The sequence below is a fragment of the Etheostoma spectabile genome, chromosome 2, assembly GCF_008692095.1.
Source record: "Etheostoma spectabile isolate EspeVRDwgs_2016 chromosome 2, UIUC_Espe_1.0, whole genome shotgun sequence".
Taxonomy (NCBI): domain Eukaryota; kingdom Metazoa; phylum Chordata; class Actinopteri; order Perciformes; family Percidae; genus Etheostoma; species Etheostoma spectabile.
The window spans coordinates 25,121,200-25,141,988 of NC_045734.1; the positions used below are offsets into that span (position 1 = coordinate 25,121,200).

Consider the following 20,789-nt stretch of genomic DNA (forward strand, 5'->3'; position numbering starts at 1 on the left):
AACACAAAGAGCGACATTAATTTAATTTTTTTGCCTTGTTCTTAGGTTATTAGGTTTAAAGCTCATTCTTGACCTTAGAAACAGCAAATCTCACCTTGTGGTGAGAAAGTGAACAGTCAAGACAACTGACTCCAAGAAAAGCTCCAAAATAGCTGCTAAATTGAGTGAGCTTATTCTCAATTATAACTTGTATTTTTGTTTTTCGATGCTTTCTGATTACCTGCTTTTATTGTTTTTGTTGCTTTATTATTATTAATAAAGCTTATTACATGGTAACCACATTTTACAGTTTATCAAATGTGGAAGAGACCATTTCGCATGATAACATCCAGTGGTGGAAGAAGTACTCCGATATAGTTTTTTTTAAAATGTAAAAATAGCTAGCCTATAAGTGTAAGATAATTGTAGTGGAGTAAAAAGTACAATATTTCCCGCTGAAATATGATATATAATATAATTATTAGTAGAAAGTAGCACAGAATGGAAATACATGTCCACTGCTGACTAAATCACAAATGAGCACAGGTGATTTTCAGATGTTCCTTGTGTAAAATGTATATTATCACATGTGAAAGCCTCAATTTCACAGTTAAAACATGTGTGGAATTGCATGTGTTGACTTCTCACTAAAATATTCATTTGTGAATTTAATTTTTGGTAAAGGGTATCAAGCTATTTGTAATATTGAAATGAAGAATAACTGTACTCTCTTTCTCTCTCTCTTTCTCCCTCCCTCTCTCTCTCTCTCTCTCTCTCTCTCTCCTCTCCTCTCTCTCTCTCTCTCTCTCTCTCTGTCTCTCTCACACTCACACTCACACACACACACACACACACACACACACACACACACACACACACACACACACACACACACACACACACACACACAAACCGGTGGCAGCACGGTGCTCCTGACTGACAGCCCGGCGGAGGCGAGTGACAAGCAGGATGCTCAGGTGGTGGCGGCGGTGTGCTCTCTCTGACCTGTCAGTCAATCTTCCAGTTTACTCCGTTAACTGAACACCTGTCAAGAGGAAAGAAAAGCCGTGAGTAGCCTTGTTCTTTTTGTCAGTGTTTGTGGGCTGTCTCAGATTTGTCTCGCATTCAAAGTCAACTGCAGCCTACCTGTGTAGTCATGTTGTCTATGTGGCTGTTCCTGTGTCTGTGTCATTTTTTTTTTCTTAAGTGTCAATGCATTTGGCCTTTTTTGCTCAAATTAATAGTCATGTGTGGTACAAACAACTTGCCATTAATCCTGTAATAACTACTAATTAGAACGAACGCTAGCGTTTGTATTTCAATTCACTTTATGTTGTGAAATTGTATTATGGCCATAAGGGGCGCTGTTTCGCAATTTCGCTACCCGGACATAGAACTGGGACAGATAGAACCGTAATGAACTATAAACTGATAGCAACTTATACTGTTGATACTTCTGTGCTTTAGTCAAATTCAAATGCAAGGCTTTTACTTATAATGGAGTGCTTTTACATTGTGGTATGACTACTTTTACCTAAGTAATGAAATAAATACTTCTTACCCAACAATGCACTGCATAACTACTGTCACTCAAAGAACTCAATACCAGTGGAGTAGATATACAGTTTGTATCATTGCAATCACAATCGTCATGGGCGGCGCTAAGCACCGGACAACGCCAAGGTGCCTCTGCAAAATAGCCTTGGGAAGGAACTTGTTTTGGTGGAACATGTGTACGTTCAAAAGTTGTTTAGTTTCAACAGGTAGTCTAGCGAGCTGTTTCCATTTACCCTGCAGAGATCTGAGGAGCAGTTAACCATAGTGCTCATAAATCCACTGGAGTTTAAAATTCCGACACAAAGAAAGCGCAAGGTAATGGACATCCAGCCAAAAAGAGTGAAGTCCAGCCTAATTTTTGGCGCCAAGGGAGCATATAATACTTTTTTGATAACAGAGATCAGCAGAGTAAGATACATAATAAAACTGAGCCGATTAGGTCAAATGATATTATAAGTGACTGGACGTTAGCTACCTGATTGAGCCCGTTAACTAATCTTATATGATGCAATCTGAATGTATTATTAGTAACGTTATCCCAGGGTCATAAAACAGTTTATTGTTACCCCACGTCTATTAAAGCTATATTAAAGCTATATCGTATGTCTTAGCATGTTAAATTAATAAATTCCAGGTAACTTTTACATTTTCAACTGTAGCAGTGACGTTAGTGGTATTAACGCTGGCTCCATTTGTCTATTCAGCAGTATATAAAACTTAAGATCAGGCTTTTTTTTTTATTTATTAGAAGCGCAAAATGCAACATAGCAATTTTATGGCATTGTACCAAGCAAAAAAACCAATCTCAAATGTGACAAAGAGTAAAGATTAATCGCTAACGAGGTCTACGCTCATTGATTCTAATGGTTTTTTTTTCCCCACAGCATAAACGGAAATTATGTTTTAGTTGGCGTTCCCAGTAATGCCGACCAAGTCTATGTTACTAAGTAACAAAGTGCATTTACTCAACTACTGTACCTAAGTACAATTCTACAGTTTTTGTACTTTATGTGACTATTTTAATTATATGCATTAATGAATGTAAGTAATTTGAACTACAGCACATTTAACACTACAGGTTGAAATTTTAAAAACATATATCCAAAAGGAAATGCTTTATTACAGTAAATTAAACCACCTCACAGTAAATACATTTGGTAAAATTAACTCCACTACTAAAACATTTAAACGCTGATTAAGCAGCTGTAATCATGTAGGCTAATAAATAATAATGTAGCCTAACACTGACACAGGAAAATTTGACTGCATAGTGGAAACGTTTTTTGCTGAATATACTACTTTACTTTAACTTTAACTGAATACATAAGTGATGCCTTTAATGGAGTCTTTGCACATTGTGAGACTACTGAAGCAAAGAATGTAAATACTTTTCACCGCTGCTAAACTGGGACTTGATGTTGCTTCTATTCGATATATTTCTATAAACGTACTACACACCGCACGGCGTCGGCGTGCACGCACGTATTCTCTCGTTCTGTATTATTGCTCAGAAACCAGCCACCATGGGGAGTTAAGGGGGCAGTCGACGGGTCATTTTTGTTAATATTTAATATCAGAAAGCTTTCCATATGCTGCGTTTTGGAGCACTAAGTTCGCGCCAGTATCCCCAATGCAGCGGATTACGGGGATCGGGCTTTCAGAGACGGTAGGACGGACACTTTTGTGGAAAACACGGGACGTTAACGCACCTAGCTAAGCTAACAAGCTAACCAAAACTAGCTAACACCAAGCTAGCTTGCGCTGCAGGCAGTAGAGTGGAAACGTGCCCTCGCTTTCTTGTTATGTTTGATCTTAGATCGGCTGATTTGTTAGCTTTAATCAGTAGGAAAGTTTGCCTTGCTTCTGTACAAGTTGGCTTGACACAAATACATTTAAAAAGTACGCCGGTGTTGGAGTGTTTTTGCATGCAGGCCCGTCTTGTGTGGTTGTAGAGTTTGTTTTTTACCCATCCCCCACCGTCTTTGCAGGCCAAGATGAATGAGATTCCCACTTCAAAGCACTGGCATTGGTGGTGGCATTGCTACAAGGCTAGCTAGCTGTCTTAGCCTGTTAACATAAGCTGGTTATTTAGAAAATGATGTCTAGCCACGCTAGCTAAGTGTGAGCTTTGTTTTGACAACTGTTAGTGCCAGCTTTTAAGCTGGCTGTTAAACTAATGACAAAAACTAAATGGTCAACTCCAGCTTGGAAATTTACGCAGTCAACATTCAAGTTTGTGGTCAGACTGGAGTCCTAGTTGCAAGCAACTGACGGTATTTATAATACTGTAGACTAACATTTATTGGTTAGCAGGATTAACGTCCCATGCCAAGTTAGCATTCAAGCAATATTTTTAGTGTTATTGTAGTGTAGATTCTCAACCACACTTGTTTATATCCTGTGTTTGCGCATATATGTATGTATGTGTGTGCGTGTGTGTGTTTGTGTGTGTGTGTGTGTGTAGGCTGACAGAATGAAGGGAGTGAGAGATGAGTCATCTGACAGCTTATCTTAGTGATAATGTTTTTTTTTTCCTTTGTATCAACTCCCACTGCTACCACTAACCACTTCTCTTGTTTCCACTGTAGGGTGAATTGTTTGCCAGCGAAAACATTGCTAGAGGGGAAGATCTGACCTCTGCCTTGTGCAATCAGAGACATGAGTGTTGTCAGAGAATTAAATGGGATTGGGTACAGGGGCGGTGGTGGGGTTGTGGCCTCTCTGAGCGGCCCTACCCACTTTACCGAGGATGCTCCGCGACCCCCAGTTCCTGGGGAGGAGGGATCTGATGTGGACCCCCCAGTCCAGTCAGCCAACACCCGTCCAAACACCCTTTCCCAAACCCTTGGCTATCCCACGTCATCCTCGTCATCTAAAATGGGGGATCCATCAAGTTTCACGCCCTCGTCATCATCTGCAACCCCGCGGCGCCCGGATCTGGACTTGGGGTATGAACCTGAGGGCTCGGCTTCACCAACTCCACCTTACCTGAAGTGGGCCGAGTCGCTTCATTCTCTCCTCGATGATCAGGAAGGCATCCAGCTGTTTCGAAACTTCCTGTGCCAGGAAGGGTGTGCAGACCTTCTCGACTTCTGGTTTGCTTGCTCGGGGTTCAGGAAAACCAGCCAGGACAAGAGGGCAAAGCTGGCGAAGGCCATCTACAGGAAGTACATTGTAGACGGGAGTGGGATTGTCTCCAGGCAAATCAAAGCAGCCACCAAGAGCTTCATCAGAGACTGTGTGGGAAGGCCGCATCCAGATCCTGCCATGTTTGAACAGGTAATTAAAACACTGATTTAAAGTTGAATATACATATTCCCAAAAAAAGGCAATGTATGTTGGATTACACAGGCAAGCGGAAATTGTTGTAGATTTCTCACAGGCTGTATTTTGTTCATCTCGGCACTTTAAAATGATCAGGTTTAGCCAGAAATGTTCGGCTGTTAAGGTACTGGCAAAACAGAGTTGCTTTGCAGTCTGGCAGGACACAGAAAGGAAATGTATGACACCAAAAAGAAACCGCTATTGGCTTTGATGCAGCGCTGTCCGCAGATTGAGGCTGATAACCTTAGCTTTTTTTTCACAACTTTTGTCACTTCTCTTCAGTACACAATTGAGGAAAGTATTTTTGGCCTATATCTATAAAGCCATCCTAGTTCAGTTGTATGTCAATATTTACTTCTAGATTTGACAAACTTGACAGCCACGTCTGCCTCCATCCCGTCTGGTGTAGCGTACCTTTGAACAGGCCAAACATTGTAGAGAATATATTTGCCTATGAACATGTCAAATTGCATTTATTTTTTAGTATAAAGTATGTTTGTTTTTCATTTTCCATTCAAGATTATTCACATTGTTGGGAAGAATAATCATATTTGCAGTCAGAATTGATGCTGTTACAGCCAGTTACTGGCTCAAGGCGTTTGAAGGACCTGTCGGCAACATTTAGTACTGCTCCACTGAAGAGACTTAGTGGGCAGGAATTGTGGCTGAAGAACTATAACTTGGTCTGGGTTCCTGCAGTTATAGTACTTGAGTACCTCAAAAGGGTTGTGGGTTCCCGATCATTTTTTTGATTCAATATTGCTCTACTATGTGTGTTACCAGTTTTGTGAAGTAGTTTGTTACACATCACCACTAAACAACATTAAACAGAATAAGGTATAATTACCATGAACCAAATGAGGCCAGTTTAAGTTTTCTCTGCAGGCAACATTTTCTGCTTTTTCTATTGCTTTTAAATATACATGCATACATGCATTCATGCATGCATACAGTGGGGTTTGAAAGTTTGGGAAACCCAGGCAATAATGTGTGTATTAATGTGCATAAAAAGCCAAGAAAAGATGGAAAATCTCCAAAAGGCATCAAATGAAAGATTAGACATTCATATTATATGTCACAAAAGTTAGATTTTATTTCCATCAATTAGACTTTAGAAATAACAAAAAAAAAAAGGGCATCTGCAAAAGTTTGGCCATCCTGCAGAGTTCATACCTTGTACTGCCCCCTTTGGCAAGTATCACAGCTTAGAAATGCTTCTTGTAGCCAGCCAAGAGTCTTTCAATTCTTGTTTGAGGTATCTTCACCAATTTGTCCTTCCAAAAGTCTACCATTCTTTGAGATTTCTGGGCTGTCTGTCACACACTGCTCTTTTAAGGTCTATCCATAGATTTTCAATTATGTTGAAGTCTGGAGATTGTGAAGGCCATGGCAAAACTTTCAGTTTACGCCTCTTGATGTAATCCAGGGGGGATTTTGAGGTGTGTTTAGGATCATTATCCATTTGTAGAAGCCATCCTCTTTAACTTCAGCTTTTTCACAGATGGCATCAAGTTAGTGTCCAAAATTTGCTAAAATTTTATTGAATCCATTTTTCCCTCTGCTCGTGAAATGTTCTCTGTGCAACTGGCTTCAATACAACCCCAAAGCATGATTGATCCACCTCGATGCTTAACAGTTGGACAGAGGTTCTTTTTATTAAATTCTGTGCCCTGTCTTCTCCAAACGTACCTTTGCTCATTCCGGCCTAAAAGTTGTATTTTAACCTCATCGGTCCACAGAACTTGTTCCCACAATGCATCAGGCTTGTCTGATGTTCATTTGCAAACTTCAAACGCTGATTTTTGTGGTGAGGATGTAAAACAAGTTTTCTTCTGATGACTCTTCCATTAAGGACCATATTTGTATAAGTATCTCTTTATAGTGGAATGGTGTAGCACAACTCCAGTGTCTGCCAGGTCTTTCTGGATGGATCGTGCAGTCAAACGTGGGTTTGGACTTGCTTTTCTCACAATCCTGCGAGCTGTTTTGTCTGATATTTTTCTTGGTCTTCCAGATCTTGCTTTAACTTCCACTGTTCCTGATGACTGCCATTTCTTAATTACATTTTGAACAGAGGATATTGACATCTTAAAATGCTTTGCTATCTTCTTATAGGCTTCTCCTGCTTTGTGAGCGTCAACTATTTGACTATAGATTTTTCCATCTTTTCTTGTCTTCTTTGCACATTAATACAAATTTTTACCTGGGGTGCCCAAACTTTCAAACCCCACTGTACATACTGTACATACATACATGTCTCTGTGTGTGTATATATTCTGTGAGTCAGTTAAACGTTGTTTAAGCACCCGTAAATTACATTTCAAACCTGGTTAGGATGACTATCAAAGGGATTTACTTTCATGTGGCCATAACCCACCTCTCTGTGTCAGTCTGGATTAAGTGTGAATAGCTAGGTAGTCCCTCAGTTGCATGAATGTGGGTTGTCATTGTGTTGATCTGGAGTAGGCAATAGTTTGCTTTAAATCCCCTATAGTGATCATTGTGTTTAGCTAGTGCTGGGCGGTATAACCAACAATTTGCATCGTAGTGTTTTATAAGATTCGGGTGGTTTTACGGTATATCACAGTATTCGAGTACATAGAACATACCATTTTCTTTTCATTATCATCACGTTTACTAAAATTGATTACTAAAGGATTTGCTTGGCTCCACAACATTATACAATAACATTATATGAAGGAGAAAGCATGAACAGTTAATCTAAACTATTTTATTGTGCAAACTGTAGTTAAATACACTTAAATCAAATTAATACACATACAAACAACTTTAACATTTCAAAACATCATAGTTGTATAAACGCTACCTTGGCCACAGTTAAGTTAGGCTGTTGTAGAAAAGTGGGCGACTGACCATAGCTCCATGGTCAGCCTCCTTTGGTGTTTGAATAATGTTAATCGGTTGGTAGATGTTTTTTAGCGAGGGAAGAGGTACCCCAGGGTTAGCTAACGGTAACTTCTCCAGAAAACGGAATTGGTTTTGCCTTTTTTGCTCACCAAACATTGAGTTTTTAAATTCCAGTGGATGCACATTGCACATGACTTGCTCCCCTGACTGCTAAGAGGTTTTATGGCTTTGGGAGGGGCGGATGTGCGCATGCACATATCATTCAGAACACAGACAAAATAAGAGTGTTCTTTCAAAAACAAAACATGGCAAAATAATAGTTTTTTTTTCTCAATTACACTATTTTGGTGATCGTTGGAGCCAAAATTTAAATTGAGCATTGCAGAGTAACGTTGGCGCAACCAAGTAATGTCAGAGCGACAAGCAACAACAGTGGCTAAATTATGTCAGATTTTTTTAAAAATAAAAACCTTTGGAGCAGCAGACAGCTCCTCTCTTGAGTATATGTTATTCTGGTGTAATTCTTTTTTCATCCTCTAACTTTCTTCTCTGTTCTTGAATGGGCTGTAGCGACCGGAGCCTCTCCCAGCTTAACGGAATGTTATGCTACCTGGCTAGCTAGCAGCTTTAATGTTACCCAGCATGCCTTTCGGCGGTGTGAATTTGTAAATGTAAAATTATTATTTTTATAAATTGTATTTTTCATTGCATTCAAATGGTTGTGTGGTCATAAGGGGCAAGGTTGCCTCCCCTTTCTCTGCTTTGAATTTGGCCCACCCATGAGAGAGAGACATCATGGCTTTCAAACAAGCAGTTGGTCAAGGCCACACCCCCCAGCTTCTACCTTGCCCCCCCTCCTCCTCAAAAGCTACAGACTCAGAAATGGCACATACTAAGGAAAGCTTATTTTGGGACTGGCTCTAGTGGCTGTAATTCTGCACCAAGGCTAAATTTTGGGAAAGAGACGTTAGATATGGTATTAGGGGACCACTAAGATCTATAAAAGCATCCAAAGAGCACCATGTCATTGGACCTTTAAAGCATCATTAGGTTTTGTACAAGCTCTGAGTTCCAATATCTGACCACTGTGTTTGTTTGTTCTAGGCCCAGACAGAGATTCAGGGCATGATGGAGGAGAATACCTACCCTTTGTTTCTTAAGTCGGATCTGTACCTGGAATACACGCGGACAGGAGGAGAGAGCCCCAAGCCTAACCCCAGTGATCAGAGCCCTTCATCGGGGCCAGCCAAGCCTGTGCCTGGGTACTTACCCACACTCGCTGAAGATGAAGAGTGGAGGTGAGACGATGCACCACTAATGTCTTGTATTGCACAGGATCCATGTCATGGATCAACTCAACAATCAATTTAGGGCTCCAGACATTTCGCAACCATTTCTGGTGACAGTGTGAGTATTTTTTACAAATTTGACTGTATTTTATGTTAAAAAACGCACGAGAGCGTGTCTCCCAGAGTTGGCCAATGTGTGTAAGAGGGGCAGGGTCCGTGAGGGATTAGTCAACTGCTTGGGTAACGCATGGATGGGATCTACACTCTCGAGGCGTCACACTCCTCAACATGCACAGCGCTGATGTTAGCATGTTTCCGTTAAAATCATAATACATTCACGAGTGGTGAGCCGCAGCCAAAGTTCATCCATTTTTTTTTTTTCTACCAACTTTTGTCACCTGTAGTGAAATGAGGAAAAAAAACTCCAATGGTTAACGTCCAACTTTGAAAGCAGTTTTATACACAACCGCGAGCCTTCCACCGCGGCCCGAGGTCCTGGGAGTACTGATAAAACAGTCTGGTGGACAAAGTTCAATCAGAGTTCCGGATTCTACGTTTCTCTGCCAAGTCTCAATCTGGAACAAGAAATCAAGGCGTTTGTCAATAAATGAGCGCGCATTTATCAGCGTCATCCTGAGAAGCACGGACCCACTGCTAGACACAGCAGAGGCCCGGGCCAGAGAGCGCAGATACCTGGACACTGATCTGCTGGAACGCTTCCCAGAGAGCGAAGGCCCCACAGTTTAAATAGTCTGAGTAGGAGACTGGAGCAGAGAACATGACTGGGGGGGGTTTAACACTTTTTACAATGTCCTGAGAAAAAGTGGTGGTAGTATTTAATATTTTCAACCCCAAGGAGGAATTCAGGGGGCTCGTAGGGGAATGAGAGTTTGACAGGTGAGTGATCACATTCAGTAGACAGAGTGGATCTGAATTCCTAATATGTAGAAAAGGCTGTCAGTTAAAATACGTGAGCCAAGGCCATTGGGGTGTATGCATCACCACGGAAGAAGGCTGGGCGTTTCTAGAAGAGGTTAAAATTGTCAATGAAAGCTATGTTACGGGATGTTGTTAAACACCATTCAATTAAAATGGGACTTTGCACTAAAATAAGACAGCAGATTGTAGTTTCTGTATTTATTATCAAAGCATTTATCAGTAATACAGTTAAAGATTTTAAATTGTCTGCCTGATGAAAGTCTAAGACCGAAGACGTTCTATTTTCTAGATAAATAATTGCTTATGTAATTTTTGCGGGATTCTTTCTAAACTGCCTGTACCCCTAAAATGTTCAGTTAGGGGTTACTGTGCTCTTAGTAAAAAAAATGTTAGCCTGGAGCCCTGAAATTCCACTGACGTTTCAAAGCTGCTTACCGAAACACTAACAAAATGTCAAATTATTCTCACAACGTGTGCAGTAATTGTTTCTTATGTTTGACTATGTTTGATCTAATTTCATTTGGTCTTAGGTGTGGAGGAGGAGGAGTGAGGGAGGAGGAGGACGAGAAAGATGAGGATTGTGGAGACACACCAGCTGGTAGGCTGACTCAAAGCCTGCTGATGCAGACGGCACCGCAGAGAGCCTCGACCAACAGGAGGAGGCCGGACAGCAGGGAGTACAGGTGTGTGGGTGGATACAATCAATCAGAAGAATCTGATTGATTGTATTATTTCCTTTCACAATGTGTTAAACATTTTTTTAAAGTGTGTTGATCATTTCCAAGATACATTTAGCCAACATTAATGATACCAATATTTTCATTTTTAATACCACCGTGTCTAGTGTAAGTAGCTTACCCATTGTACTGTAATAGTGAATTTTGATGCAAATGTAGAAGTCTTGAAACACCTTTTACTATACATACTATGTATAAAAAAAAAGAACAATAGTGAATTCTTTACATACCCTTTTATATCAACTTAGTGGTTAGGTTGTTGCACCTATTTTGAAATTAATTAATTAAATGTATGGTTTTCTGTATAGACTCACCTGTTTTTTAAATTGTGTTAAAATGACAAACTATCTGAATATCGTAGTAAAATAACCAACCAAACCTGCTGAGTTAGAAGACACCAAACATTACAAGTTATGAGATGCGTCCTGGTCATAGAAATTGTGTTTAATGTTCAGGAAAAAAACAGAGCTCATGTTGACCCTTGCCTCCGTGTGCATGAATCAACGTTTGAATGTGAGCTCACTACATCATAATCTCTCCACTCGTCCTCAGGCCGTGGAGGGAGCCGGTAAACCCATACTACGCAAACATGGGCTATGCTCGCGCTCCAGCAACCAGTGCCAATGACAGTGAGCAACAGAGCATGTCGAGCGATGCAGACACACTGTCACTGACCGACAGCAGTGTGTAAGTACAAACAGATGAACCCAGTATCACTGCATACTTGTGACAACACTTTTCAGAAGGAATTCGCTGTTCAGATCTGTGTTTAATTGTCGTTTATCTGTGTGCAGAGATGGTATTCCTCCATACAGATATCGGAAGCAGCATCGCAAAGAGATGCATGAAAGTGCCAAAACCAATGGACGTGTGCCCCTACCTCATATACCTGTGAGTTATACAGACACTACTCCCTTAGCCCCATGTCCGCATTCCTAATTGTATTCATGTAGCATAACAGTAGCATGAACCCTGGTGACCTAATTAAGATATTAGTGGGGAAGTCTCTATCAGCATTGCTATTGGAGCTTTAATTATTACTGTAGCAGTACATCTGTTTCATGTATTTGTCTTCACAGTATCCTACTCCTATTTGTGCTATTTATTGGTTATTACTGTTTTTCTTACCCTTAATTTGTTTCTTTTCCTAAAATGACATCTAAATTTGAGCTGCAGATATGTATAGGAATTTGTGGCATGTAATTGTTGTGTTTGTGTCTATATACAGCGCACGTACCGCATGCCAAAGGACATCCACGTAGAGCCTGAGAGGTTTGCAGCGGAGCTCATCAGCAGGCTGGAGACGGTTCTCAGAGAGAGAGAGGCCCAGGAAAGACTCGAAGAGAGGCTGAAGAGAGTACGACTGGTAAGTGTGTGTGTGGGTGGGTGCGTGTTTGCATGGGTGCCTGCATGCGTGCCTCGTGATGTGATTCAGACACTGTCAGTGGAGCTGTAATTCATCCCAGTGTTGTTTCCTCAAAAATACTTGAACTATGGGCGTCTGGGTAGCTCTCCTGGTAGAGCAGGCGCCCATATATAGAGGTTCCCACCTCAATGCCGCAGATTTGACTCTGCCATGCGGCCCTTTGCTGCATGTCATTCCCCCTCTATCTCCCCTTTCATGTCTTCAGCTGTCCTATATAAATAAAGGCCTAAAATGCCCAAAAATAATATAATAATAAAAAAAACCTTTAATTATGAGTGAAAACATAGTAAATTGAGAACGTTTACAGTTTATCTTTTTTATTAATGATAAACTGTGTGGTTCTGTCGGCAAGTTGGCTCACAGGAAAGGTACCGATGGGGCACTGAGATTTTAGAAGTGAGCCAGGATCCACACTTATTTCTTCAATGGTGTGGAAATTTGATGTTTTCACATCATAAATTAAATTTTTTTTTTTTAACCGTTTGCGCCGGATGCTTTGCGACGACACATCTACCGCCGGCAACTGCGTTGCGCAACTCTGAACCTCCTGCCGGCTGTTGCGTGGCGCAGCATTTTGTATTTGTCAGTCTTTTCATGACGCGTGCAGCAGAGAACGCACTGTCATTGGTTCAAATACACATGAGGCGGGCTATTTAAAGCCATGTGACCACCAAAATTTACCGTAGTTTGCTGAAAATCACGTCAATCAACCAGACATACATGTGCATTTGTTTATGAATGTTTGAGAGACGAGCGAGAAAACGTCTACGAGGCAATCAGAGGAGGATTTTGACAGCGAGGGCAGTGACATTGAGGTGGAAGATAGTGAGGAGTTTGGGAGGGAGAATGTCTTCATCATAATCTACCACCTCCTCTGTCGGAGCCGTTTTCTCACTCGTCTCTCAAAACTTCATAAACAAACGCACATGTATGTCTGGTTGATTGACATGATTTTCAGCAAACTACGGTACATTTTGGTGGTCACATGGCTTTAAATAGCCAACAAGACCCGCCTCATGTGTATTTTGAACCAATGACGCGTTGAGTGAATGAGTGCGTTCTCTGCTGCACGCGTCATGAAAAGACTGACAAATACAAAATGCTGCGCCACGCAGCAGCCGGCAGGAGGGTCAGAGTTGCGCAACGCAGTAACCGGCGGTAGTTGTGTCGTCGCGAAGCATCCGGCACAAACGGGTTAAATCTGTTTTATTGATCCCCAATGGGGAAATTACAATTTACACTCTGTGTCCACACTTTGTTAGTTATCACACACAGTCCTGAACTACACACACACACACGCTCAGGAGCTGTACGTGCACTAATGGAGAGATGTCAGAGTGAGTGGGCTGCCAGCCAAACCTGCGCCCTGAGCGGTTGGGGGGGTACGGTGCCTTGCTCAAGAGCACATGGCAGTGCCCAGGAGGTGAAGTGGCATCTCTCCAGCCACCAATCCACACTCCGTACTTTTTGGTCCATACGGGGACTTGAATCAGTGACCCTCCAGTTCCCAACCCAACTCCCTACGGACTGAGCTACTGCCACCCCCAAATGTAAAGACAGATGTATTAAAAAAAAAAACATATTTGTCGTATACAACATATCACTCCTTCCCTAAAGTCTAATACTCAGTGGAAAGTAGCTATGATTTTTCACATTTGCATATGTGTCACTTTACCTCAATCTGTATACACTGAGAACGAAAGCTAAATGTGGTTGTGTTTTAGATTGGACTTTATTGTCCACCTTAGTGACAATTTCTCCACAATATTCATCAACTGTAAATGTTATATGTTATATAGTCATTTGTGCAAACATCTTAATATTGATTGGTATTGGTCTGTCAAAATAACGTATGCTGCTGTTTGTTGTTTTTGCCTCGCCGGGGGGGGGGGGGGGGGGGAAACACTTGTCAAAATTCAGTTGAAATTTTAAATCTGACAGGTTTAACTATAGGCTTTTTGAAGTATCTTTATTTTTAATAAGAAATTACCAAATCAATTTTGCTTTATTTGTCTGAAATGTACCTGCACAAGTTTCTTTCTGTGGATGTCCAGTTAGCCGTAAAATAGTTTTCTCCTTCTGCCAACAGGAAGAAGAGGGTGACGATGCGGACATCTCCGTGACAACCTCCATGTCTTCTCATAGTATACCACTCCCCCTCCCCTCGTTGTTTCCACCTCACTACGGCGCCCGTTATTCAGAGACCACTGCTAACACAGCAACAGTCGCCACTTACGGCGGCCTGGTTGCCATGGAGGATTCCCTTGACGACGACCCGGAATCTATTTTGGACGAACATGTACAGCGTGTGATGAAAACGCCGGGCTGCCAGTCACCAGGGGCAACCAACAGCACCTTAGGAGGAGGCGGTCGGCACACTCCTCCTAAATCATCGCGTTCACCTGACGGGGGGATTGGCCCGCCTCACTGCCCCCCACACCGAGTGGGAGGCCACAGTCAGCCTCCTGCTGGGGTCAAAGGTAAGAAGCTGTGGAAGGAAAGGAGTGGGGGTGAAAGGGTGAGAGATCTGAGAGACTTGACTCCAAAACACACTTGCAGCATACGATCATCCATCCGTTATTTTCCATGTAAAAAAGCCCTGCACAATTAATCACAGGGGGATGCAATATTTGTTAATGGCAAAATGTGTGTAAAACCTCAACTACGTATTGTGGTGGTGTAGAGAAATCCTAGCCTACAAATCCTATCCTACAGACTAAAGAAAAAAATCAGATCCTCGCAAAAATAACACTATAATAATTTAAATTTATTTTAAATGAAAATAATGATACAATAATGATAATTCCCACCAGTATCACATTCGCAATGTCAGTCAAAAATAATCAAAAGATATTTAGATATTTTCCTCATATAATGCAGCCCCATACGTAAACCAACCAGGCATATCAGTGCTGGTGAACAGACCTCTGTTCTCTGCATTGATGAAAAATAAAAATAAAAGACCACAGTCAAATCTTTGTTTCTTATGTGAACAAATCCCATGAAAAGACTCAAACCAACAATGTATTATTCAATTTTTATTTTCCAACTTTCATGCCCTTGTAGTTGGACAATGGTGCTTGTTGGTGACTATTTTTTAGCAGTGGGTGAATACACGTTTGGTGCTCTGGTGAGTGTTTACAACAGCTGGACAGCCTTAATTGTAGTATCATTTCACTGCTGGATGTTTTATTGACCAAAGTATTGTAAAAGACCTCGACAAGCCACTGTCCTGGCTTTACAAAGATTATATTAAAACCACTTCTTGGTGAGACGTAGTTGGAGACATTTGCTCTTCATGTGTAGAATTGTGTGTGTGATGGGTTAAAGAGAGGCTAGCATGTCACCAATAAGTCTCCCTGTGATGTCTGTCTTAGGTATGCATCACCACAAGCTGCCGTATCACCACAGAGGAAGAGAAGGGCTGGAGGAGGCGGGTTCTAGGCCTCCGGCCAACCTCATGTGGAACGGAGACCCGGCCAGCCAGTACGCAGGGAGAAGTCGTAACTACGCCGACGGGGCTGGAGCCAGCATGCTTGACGGCATGGGTTACAGGTAGGCCGGCCTGGTTAAATGTGCTGAAATGTGCTACGTGTACAGCAAACTGTATGTGCTGTTTAAATTCAGATCACTTCAACTGTTTGTGTTAAATGTTCGTTCTGCAGTAGTAAAGGCAGCACGTTGTCACGACGAAGTTGTAAGAAGACACCAGAGACGTCAGGCAAAGGTGATGAGAGTGGGCGTGGCATGGAGGGCCAGGTACCACTGGAGGATCTGGAGAGAAACCATAAGATCCTGCAGTGGATGATGGAAGGAGACAGACAAAGGAAGACCTCGCATGGGTGAGCAATATTATGTGTATTACTCATGATTATTATACAAAAAGGTAATTTCTCATTATTAGCATTTTTTTTAACTGCTTAAGAAATGATTTACGAGTGCAAACTAATAGGCCAGGCATAAGATTTTCAAGCAGCTTACAGTATTGGGCAAAAGGTAGCCGTAAACATGCAGAACAATAGAGGCTTGACTAGATCAGTAAAGCCCGACACTTTAATTATCGTTGAATAAACTATCAATTTTGTGGCGCTTGACAACACTAACTTATCTCCTTTTAAGTTGATAGAGCCGACTTTTTAGCAAATACTTGCCTATTTACTCACCATTTGGAGTTGTGATTGTGTCCACCTGAAGTATATATACGCTAAATATTTACTCTCCTTTTATCCCTGTTTTGGTCCCCTAACTCCTAAAGTAAATATCTGGCTCTTTACCTACTAAATGATTCACTACGATCACCAGCTAGATGCTAACTTTCTCTGTTTGCCGTTTGGTACAGGACAGGTAGTGTACAATGGGTCATAGTACATTATACTATAAGAGTGCTACGAGTGAAAACAAAAAGAGGTAAGGGGCCAAAGAGAGGATTGAGTGGAATCCCGTTAATCCAGCTGTTTGGTTCTAGACTGTTTTTTGGGCTGTTTCTACAGTAGAGCTGTACATTGGCATCAATCACTATAGGGGGTAACACTTTCATTTGCATATTTGTAGTCCTTTGACATCCTCTCTTCCTCCCCCTTTTTTTTTTTCTTTTTCTTAAAGTGGCAGCACCAGTAGCTCTAGGAGGACGGGAACCAGCTGCGAGTCGCCGCGTCCAACTTCTGTGGAGCGACCTGGGGCCGTGCACCCCTGGGTCTCTGCCCAGCTGCGTAACAACCCCTCTTCAGTGTCGCCTACCATCCCCGGCTCATCGTCCACCCAGGTCCAGCCCTCACACCCGTTCATCCAGGACCCAGCTATGCCCCCCAACCCGGCTCCCAACCCCCTCACCCAGCTAGAGGAGGCTAGGAGGAGACTGGAGGAGGAGAGGAGGAGGAACGCACTACAGCAGGCCAAGCAGAGGTAGGTGTCGAACCCAGTTTTATTTGCTTTTCCCAAAATGTCTCATTTGCCTCAAGGGCCCGTAAACGGCATCTGTGTTTAAATGTATTCTTATTTTAGGGTTTTGACATGGATCTTTCCCTCTCTTAGGCATAAGTCTGGTAAGCGCCAAGTGTGTGAGAACATGACTGTGGCTTACTACTTTTGTGGAGAGCCGATCCCATACAGAACATCAGTCAAAGGCCGTGTGGTGACTTTGGGCCAGTTCAAGGAGCTGCTTACCAAAAAGGGCCATTACAGGTGAGATCAGGCATATATTTTAGTATTTATACTCACATTTTAATTATTTTTTGTCACCGTTTGACTTCAAAATAATCGAGCATGTCTTTTCTTTTCTTTTTTTACGTGCAGGTTCTATTTTAAGAAAGTGAGTGATGAGTTTGACTGTGGTGTAGTGTTCGAAGAGGTTCGGGACGATGACGCCATCTTGCCTATCTTTGAGGAAAAGATCATCGGGAAGGTGGAGAAGGTTGACTGAAGTTTGGAAACAGAAAGATGGCACAGAATTGGAAAGAAAAACCCATCATTTTGAGAAAAGGAGATAGGAAGAGAACATTGGGGTTGGATAGAAATTCAGCTGTGAGAAAATGAGTGAAAGAAAGTAGAAAGATGGAAGGAGCAATGTGTGACAGAAGGGAGATTGCGCTGCATGGTAGAGGCTCGAGTATTAAGGAGGTGGTTATTTGTATGGACTATCTGGATGTCGGCGTCATGCCAAACCCACATAAAGCGAAGAAGCTTAGCCAGAAGACACAGTAGCGCAGAAGAGGAGCATAAATTATTTCACCTGTCTTGTCGCCGCTGTGGATATTCGAGGAGTGTTGTTAAAATCTGATGTTTGACCAGACTTCCACTTTCACTGCGATGGATGCAAAAGGGTGCGGGGGATGCTGGAAGGAGAGCGGATAAAGTAGTCTTCCACTTCTGCTCTGGAGGAGTCTGTCCTCCGCAGACCATTACAATGCTGCTACATTACCACGGAAACTCTTCAATCGGTGCTCAGGACAGTAAAGAAAGCAGTTTTGCTCCATTCGGGAGTCTCACTGCCTTTTGCTGTCTCTGTCTCATCAGCTGGTGACAAGGGGAGAAGACAGAGGGTTTTGGGGAGTGGAACTTTGGCCTGCTTCTCCTCTCATTGAATTCATAGCCTCAAAACAGAAACTTTGTCACCCTTGATTCCTAGATGTCATGTAGTGATCTCTCACATCAACATGTTCAGACAACAGTTCTCTACATAACTTGTTTACCAAAGCTACATATTTTTGATAAGACAAGTATCCTAGCTACTTGTTCCATTTTATTTGAATTATGTATGTACAAGGCAGGTACTATTACTTATTAATGCAGCCTAATTTCGTTATATCTCAACTTAATGTTGTATTATTGTGTATGTTTTGAAGCTTGTTCATTAGTCATTTCAGGGCAGCCATTTTGTTTGTCCCCCTCTATGATACATCCCTACACCTCACATCTGTACTGTTTACCTGTGAGTGGGTAGTTCTGTTCTCCTGCGCAATGGATTTTAATTATAGGCTTTTCTTCCACTCAAATTCTCATGAAAAAGAGTAGCGCACACTAATGGTGTGTCATCTCTGACCACAATATCTGTTGTTTTAACAGGCCACACTGTCACCTCATATGCGTCATATCTTTCTGCTATACTGTGTACTCTTAAGTAGAACTAAGTAGGTGCCTGCCTGCCTGCCTGTCTAGTGCCATTACTATCTAGAATGCTTATTCTGAAGCGTGTTGTTGAGTGGGAAAGCCTGTGTCATGTACGTCTGAACTCAGCCAAAGAGCCTATCATGTGTCCCGAATGCCTACATGCGTGTCTGTGCAGTCCCAAGTCCACGAGCATCAAATGTATTTTTTTATCATGAGCAGAATGGAATCTTCTTCCTTTTCCAGATTCACAATCTTCAGACATTGCAGCTCAGTTTTCAGTCTGCGTCTTATCTTAGAACAGTTGGACATTTGGGGAATTGTTTCCTTTTTTGCTGATTTGGGCGATAAAATTGATAGAACTCTGTACGGCAAATATAAAGCTGCGACTAGCAGTTGGTTTGCTTAGCATAAAGACTGGAAGGGGGAAGCAGTTAGCTTGGATTTTGTAAGAATTACACAAAAGAGCACTGCAACTAGTGAATATTTGTATGATTGATTAATATGCCAATCACAGATGTCTAAAAAAACGTATTGTTTTGGCTGGCCAACAGTTTAAATCGTACAGATATTTGGTTTACTACTACAAAAAAGCAGCAAAATCTGCACAATTTGGAAACGGACTAGAGGATGTTTGGAATTTTTGCTTGAAAAATGATTTTAATCAATTACCAGAATAGTTTATTTTTTTATTTTATCTATGCAATTAATTTATTTTCCAGCTCTAAAACAAACTAAAGACATAGTGTTACCTAGTAGAACTGAAAAGGTGCTGGTAGGTGTGTTTTGTTCCCATTGGACAGAGCCAGGCTAGCTGTTTCCTGTCCATATGCCAGTGTAAGCTGACAGGCTGCAGGCTGTGGCTTCATATTGAACACACAAACATGAGACTGGTATATCTAACTCTTAGCTGGAAGTAAATGAGAAAGAAGTGTATTTTCCCAAATGTCAAACTGTTCCATCAAACTTCTCACATCAGTACAGTACTGCAGCGAGGCCTTGAGGCCAGAATATCATAAATCCCTGTGCAGACAAAGCACCGATCACACACCAGCTATGTAAGCGGAATGTAATTTGACGTTTTTAACTTTTCCCTTTTTATGCCCTCAAAGGAAATCTCTTCATTGGTCCTGTCATCATGTCGGTCTTCAGTAATGATCTCAAACTGTTGGCCTGACTTGAGTGTTTTGTGTTATCTATGCTGGTAGTTAATTGAATGTTTTCATCAAACAAAGAGGTCCTATCTTACATCTTGCAGGAATGTCAAACACAACTTGCCCTGGGTTTCTGCCCAGTAAGGGAAACATAGGATCAGAAAACATATTTGTCCTCACTTCAACCCATTATGCCTTCAATATAAAATTTTAAATTTAGATATGTATTTGTTTATAAAAGAAAATGTAATTTTAATAATCACGAAGCATGTTCTTTATAAGGAATCTTTCCTGATGAGTTGAATTATCTATTTTGTTTTAATGTTTATGTGCGAACTGCTATGGCCCTCTGATATATTTTATCTGTTTTGCTAGAACGCCCAGGGACAGTTGAATGACGACGTTTGTTAAGAGTTGTTTCTTGTGATTATGATTCGATGGACAAAAACGACAACTGCGTCTGTTGTGTAGTCAATTTGTGTGAAACACAGTGCCTTTTTCATGTTATCTTTCGAAATATCTTTATTGAACCAATCCATTCTTTTAATGTAAGTTTTTATTTTTCCGTCAGTCCTGTTGTACTTTAGCTGCAATCCTGCTTGCTCACTTCTGTTCGGATAGATCCTCTGCTGTAAATATGTACATTATCATTTCATATGTGTCTTCGCACCTGCACCACATGTCCATGGTGTTTCTGTTTTTCAAAGGTAAACGCCAAGATGTCACTGTGCTGGTTCCACTTGTACATTTCTTTTAAAAAGGTACTTCATAATAAAGATGTTGAATAAATCCTTCCTCTCTTTAATTGTTCAGCCATCATTTTTTGTGTTTACCTTAATGTGCTTGTTCATACACTCTACTTAGGATTCTCTGGCCATTAATTAAGATGGTGCCCCCTGGCATTTTAAACACC

The 20,789-nt window shown here is 41.5% G+C and overlaps 1 protein-coding gene across 1 annotated transcript; it reads left to right on the top strand.

Moving 5' to 3' along the window:
* Positions 1–3,006: 3,006 nt before the first annotated feature.
* On the top strand, positions 3,007–20,681 carry LOC116697227 (axin-1). The gene is made up of 13 exons (XM_032528550.1): positions 3,007–3,202; positions 4,125–4,815; positions 8,833–9,026; positions 10,487–10,639; positions 11,246–11,380; positions 11,488–11,584; positions 11,922–12,059; positions 14,209–14,599; positions 15,497–15,674; positions 15,785–15,961; positions 16,722–17,021; positions 17,151–17,300; positions 17,412–20,681. Exons 2-13 carry the CDS (start codon positions 4,195–4,197, stop codon positions 17,536–17,538), a joined length of 2,661 nt encoding a protein of 886 aa, XP_032384441.1. The 5' UTR covers positions 3,007–3,202; positions 4,125–4,194; the 3' UTR covers positions 17,539–20,681.
* Positions 20,682–20,789: the final 108 nt, after the last annotated feature.